Consider the following 5,993-nt stretch of genomic DNA (forward strand, 5'->3'; position numbering starts at 1 on the left):
AGAGCAGGGCGATCAGGGTTTGGGGAGCTCCCCCCTGTCAAACACAGAGCCACAGGGCAATCAGGAGATTGGGGAGCTCCCCCCTATTAGGCACAGAGCAGGGTGATTAGGGGGTTGGGGTGCCTTCCCCTGTCACGAACAGAGTAGGGCGGATAAGGAAGTTGTGGCCCTGCCCCCTGTCACACACAGAGCCGCAGGGAGATCAGGGGGTTTGGGCGCTGCCCCCGTCACGCTGATCCCGGTGCCGGGAGCCTCACTGCTCCACTGATCCCGGTGCTGGGAGGCATATTACCCTTTACTATATAGAATAGAGGCCTGGTGCATGGGTAGGGGCTGGCTGGTTTGCCCTGAAGGGTGTCCTGGATCAGGGTGAGGGTCCCCACTGGGGTGCCTGGCCAGGCTGGCTGAGGAGCTGAGGGCTGTTTTCCGGCTGGCGAGTGACTAAAGCTTCCAACTGCTCCTTGTTTTCTTCTCTCTTTTTTTTTTATTCTGGGCCAGCTTTAGCTCTGAGGCCTCGCTGCTGAAAACATCGATACAATGTTGTGGTCCCAGCCTGGCTGAATGGAAGCCGGTTTCTGGGGTTTTGTTTAGCTTCTTATTTGCAACATAGTACATAGTTGCTTAGAGTTGCAGCTGAGAGGCCAGCAAGTGAGGCGGGGAACTTTGGAGTCTGCAGCAAGCAAGCCTCATGCTCGCTTTAGTGCCTGGCTGCCGGCCGCCATCTTGGCTGACAGTTAATTTGCATATACTCACTGATTAGCCAATGAAAAGGGTAGCGGTCGTACGCTAATTACCATGTTTCTCTTTTATTAGTGTAGATATATATATACATATATATATGTCTAAACATAGTTTTCCAAAGTTTTTTGGTAACTTAAAACTTTGGAGTTTGCTGGGTTAAATAGTAAAAAAAATGTAAAGATCTACGTATTTTGGAATAATGGGATACTGAAATATTAATCTGAGTTTGCCTCTTATAGAGAATTTAGAAGATAGATTTGAATCCATTAATGAGCATGCCTTGTGTTTTATTTGAAATACATCTTTAAAAATGCAAAAACTTAAGAGAGAGGTAGATAAAGTTTAATTAATCTGTTGGTATTTAGTTCTAAACATTACTTCTCCAAGTTTAACATTTGTAAAAGTAATATTGACTTATTTGACAGCAAAAATAATTTGCTCCTCCTGAAAATTCTGCTTAGCAGCCATGTGCCCTGGAATTTCCCAGCTCTGCTGTAAGATGAATTTAACATCCTTACACTCACAAAAAGGGAAAGCCTACCTCCCTGTTGACTGAGAAGGAAGTAACTGATAGGGAAAAAGGCATTTGTGTTCCATGCAATCCTTTCTTGGGGCAGCTGAGTAGAGAAAATGGGGAAAAATCAATAGGCCAAGAACTGATGAGAGGGCTTTGATTCTTACTGATTTCAGAGACATTTTTATTTATTAACATATTGTAAAACAGAAAACAAAAGATCCAGGCAGCTCATTTTCTGGGCCCCTGGGAATGAATATGGCCACCCCTGTTCTAGAGTGTGTAGGGGAAATGCCAGGAATAGAGGGCAGAGCCAACTCTGGGCTAGTGGCCTGCTGGCTATGGACGGTAAAAAGACTCATCAAAGTGGACAGGCAAGCCACGTTCACAGGCAATAACAATGTCTCTGGACCCTGCTGTGGCTCTGTACCGGCAGGGAGGCTGGTTGGACCCTCCTCTGAGCTTGCAAGTAGTGACCTGGAAAGGAGACTTGCTTCTTCTTAAATTTGCCCCATAAGGCACTCCATTCTTATCTTCACAGACAGCCTTGATGTTGTTACTGGTGCCATGAATAAAGGTGTTGGTGTCTTTGCAGGGTGAAGTCAAGCCTCGTCTCCTCATCATGGTATCACAGTATGCGTCATTCCGGCCACTTGGTTTGGCATCATAATGCTGGTTCAGGAAGTGTTTGTACCTGCCATCCTGAGCCAGGGTTGGTGGGGTCAGACAGGGCCCCAGCATGAAGACCAACAACAGTAGACCCAGGCCCATCATCATCTCTTCCAACAAGGCTCCTGCCAAGGGCAAAATATATGGTAGGACAAATTAGGCTAAAAGGGCAAATGAGACTAAAAGGACAAGGACCTGCTGGGCTAGTGACAGCACATCATGAGTCCAGTATACACAGTCACCTAAATTATATCTTTTCTCTTCTCTTCCTCATTAATCTCACATTTCTTGTCAATCCATTCTTTTGGAAAATCAATCTAAGTTTTCTGAACACAACTTCCTACCCCAAGCATTCTTTCATATTCCTTAAGACTCCGAGTACTTACCTTTCTATCAGTCATAGCATTGCAATATCCATTCACACTCTTAAATCCATTTATTAATTAATTGAATAAAAAACATTATATAAGCTCCTCTGGGTACAAGGCACTGTGCTAGGTCCTGGCACACAGAGAGCATTAAGACATACTCAAGTCCTCCCTAAAAGGAGATGTAGCATCCATGGGGAAGGAATAGGAGCTCCAGTTCACTGAGATGAGACAGTAAGAGAGGAAGCTTATGAAGAAAATGGACTTTTAAAAAAATATGTTTTATTGATTTTAGAGAGAAAGGAAGGGAGGGAAGAGAAAGAGAGAGAGAGAGAGAGAGAGAGAGAGAGAGAGAGAGAGAGAGAGAAAGAGAGAGAGAGAGAAAGATTGACGTGAGACTGAAACATCTATTGGTTGCCTCCTGTATGCACCAAGACCGAAAATAAACCAAGAACCTGGGTACATGCCCTGACCAGGTATCAAACAGGCAACCTTTTGGAGCATGGGATGATGCTCAACCAACTGAGCCACACTGGCCTGGGCAAAGAGGGTTTTCTGAGCCCAGGGAGAGGGTCAATCAGAGGTTTGTTAAAGACAAGATTCTAAGTATTCAAGTCCATAAATCAGCTGGCTATAAGGAGAGCAGTTGAGAGCAGTTTTGCCCTGAGGTGAAGGAGGACAGAACCAATTCTCTAAGAATTAGTTGGTTTATGGCTAAAGGTGGAATTATTATATACTAGTTAGAAAAGAACAGAGAGGAGCATGGAAGAATTGATGCAATGATTGGAAGTGGGTCTGGGTCAACTTTTACAGAAGACTGGAGGAAGAGGAATTCAAGCTTATTCTTAGGATCAAGGTGGATTATTCTCAGAGAATATTTTCTAGTTTCCCCAATAAATGTACATACACTGTTACACAATAAGCAAATGATGTTACTATGTGATAAAACAACAACAAAGAAAACTTTCATCAAGCCATTTTTACAGTTTGTTGTAATGATTTTATAACATCTTCCACAAAGAAGAATAAGAAAGAGAAGAGGATTGCTGCCATCATCTCTCAAGAGTATTCTGTCTAAACTGTGGAACTCTCACTTTCCAGGGGTAGTGTGTCACACACACTCAAACGTATTAATCAAGTAAATAGAATGCTTCTTTCTGGAGTATGATTTTATCTCAATGATAGCTATTAAAATAGAATTAAACAAGTATAGATAATAACAAAATAGAAAACAAATTTCATATTAACTTTAAAAATTTTATGTGCACCCTTAATGGTTTGACTCAGTGGATAGAGCTTTGGCCTGCAGACTGAAAGGCCCCAGGTTCGATTCCGGTCAAGGGCATGTACCTTGGTTGTAGGCAGATCCCCAACAGGAGGTGTGCAGGAGGCAGCTGATCGATATTTCTATCTCTCTATCCCTCTCCCTTCCTCTTTTTAAAAAATCAACAAAATATATTTTAAAAAAACTTTATGTGTTAAGAAATGTGAAGATTTGAGAATTTAAAAATAGTTGGTGTCGCCAGAAAAATATTTGGTAATTTCTGACAATATTTTTAGTTCTTTGGAGAAAAATTCAAAGAACATGCAGAGCCCGTAAAAACTGTCGTATCTTCCCCCACATTATATCAAATATATGTCAGTTTTCCCACATCCAATAATAAAAATGACTTCTCACTATACATTTGAAACTGATTTTTGTAATTTTGTTTTTCAAATTTTTGTGAATGAGCAACTCCTTTACTTTATGATTGGTTATGATTTCTTAGCAACCATCACACATAATAAGAAATTCTTGCAATGGAAGAAAAATTTGACCTTCAAGTTATTCTCAAGTGTGATGTGATTCATATAAATCCTAAATTAAAATTTGTTTTAAATGATACATTTTCATAGACATTAAATGAAAGAGTATTCTTTATTTTTGAATTTTTCTTACATGTGCATCAATAAACATTTTTATGTCAAATATTTTTACATCCTTAAAGATGCCTCAGGTTCTAGCAGTAAGCCTGTGGTATTATTAAACAGCCCTTGTAGTATGACTGTAAATCTAGAAAGACCAGGAATCCAGGGTTTGATGGTTTCATGGGAAGGCATGTGAGAGAGGGAGCAAAGTGAACACTCTTTCTCGTCATCATTTGGCATTGATACACCTTGTCTGATTCATAATAATGATACACAAATTTGGCACACTGTTGAAGAATATGAAATTATATACTAAGAAAAATGTTGGTTATTCCACAGTACTGAAATAAATAGCAGCTGAGATAATTTCCATTAAGAACATCAATTACAATTTATGATAGAATCAAGTGAAAGCATGTTCTTGGGACTTGAGCAAAAAAGTGGTTCATGACTGAAGAGGGCAGAGCCAGCCCTAAGAATAACAAGTGTTCATACATGGCCACTGCTTCAGCACAGCTGCTGGCCTGCCATGCTCCCCATTTGCCAAGCCCTTTACATTTACATTGTGCTTTTTAGTCTTCTGGGTGTGTTTTCTTTTTCTAGTTTTGTGGAAGACCTCATGAAAGTTTTATTGATTTGGATTCATTTAGGTCTCTTGTTCTTCGACAGACAAATATTGTCTTCTAACGTCAAAGGCAATTATAGAAACTCAGGCTCCCAAGATGGAACAGGACCTTAGAGTCATCAAGTCAACACCTCTCTGCCTGGGGCCAGAAACCCAGAGTTCAAAATCAGGAAGTAGAACCAGAGCTGTAGTAGCCAAAAGAGTCATTAGGTGGCAGTGGTGGATAGAAATGTTGCAAACGTTTTCCACGTTGTAGTAGAAATAGAAAAAAGCATTCTTTTTGTTTCTTTTCTTGCTCTGCCACATTTAATGCCTGTTCCCTGGGGTTATCCAGATGCCCTTCAGCAAATGGCTTCCCCAGGACTTAGGGGATTTTATCACAATTCGGGAATTCCTCCTAAATCTCTACTTGCTCCCAATCTCACTAATCTCCCTTCATCCACACACATATAGACAATCCCAAAAGAAATCTGCTTTCATTTTAAACTTTAGAATCTGGTTCATTTTTTCTTAGTTCATAAGTTAGGTGCATAGGCTTTAAAGGGGGAAAAAATGTTTCATTGAAATAGCTAAACGGCTAGAAATAGTATGTATATATTAAAAAAATACAGCCAAAGATTGCCCAGGGGTAAGAATCTTACCAAAATCTGGAAGAGTCCCTCCAACTGAAGATGGTTTCCAGCTCTTTGTTCCTGGAGATGGGTCCAGCTGTGTGCGCTGGATCCCTCTGGTTCTGATTATATAGAGATCAAATGAACTGGGTGGGGAAACTATAGGATGTCCCAAAATTCAAGCAAGATTTGCAATTCAATTCAATTTCAAATCTTGCGTGAATTTGGGGACACCGGATAGTTCAAAAGAACCCTAATCCTGGCGGTTAAGCAATGTTTGCAACATTAACATTTAACACAATCTATTCAAGGACTGCTGTTGCAAGTCACTGTCCCAGGGTGAAAGACAGGAAGTTGGGAGCTGGCTAGAAAGTGGGCTATTTGAGAATGTCTTGTATTAGAGGAATAAAATAACTTCTCACAAAGTTCGTAATCATTCAAGGGGACATGGAACTAACTTTATGATGTACCAGGAATTTTATTAAGCCCATTTTATATCTATATTTGTTTATTTAGGTCTTAAAACTGCCCTGACAATGAACACTAATCACTCTTTA

The 5,993-nt window shown here is 40.5% G+C and overlaps 1 protein-coding gene across 1 annotated transcript; it reads right to left on the reverse strand.

Moving 5' to 3' along the window:
* Positions 1 to 1,415: 1,415 nt before the first annotated feature.
* RAA2 (angiogenin) lies at positions 1,416 to 5,593 on the reverse strand. Its single transcript, XM_006087444.3, has 2 exons — positions 5,467 to 5,593; positions 1,416 to 2,049 (listed from the first exon to the last, which is right to left on the reverse strand). The coding sequence occupies exon 2, from the start codon at positions 2,030 to 2,032 to the stop codon at positions 1,595 to 1,597; it is 438 nt and encodes a 145-aa protein (XP_006087506.1). The 5' UTR covers positions 2,033 to 2,049; positions 5,467 to 5,593; the 3' UTR covers positions 1,416 to 1,594.
* Between the last annotated feature and the right edge of the window lie 400 nt (positions 5,594 to 5,993).

Source organism: Myotis lucifugus, unplaced genomic scaffold (genome assembly GCF_000147115.1).
Source record: "Myotis lucifugus unplaced genomic scaffold, Myoluc2.0 scaffold_38, whole genome shotgun sequence".
In the NCBI taxonomy this organism is placed as follows: domain Eukaryota; kingdom Metazoa; phylum Chordata; class Mammalia; order Chiroptera; family Vespertilionidae; genus Myotis; species Myotis lucifugus.

Coding starts and splice junctions, on each gene's coding strand:
- RAA2 (XM_006087444.3), bottom strand. CDS start 2,032: ATGATGATGGGCCTGGGTCTACTGTTGTTGGTCTTCATGCTGGGGCCC.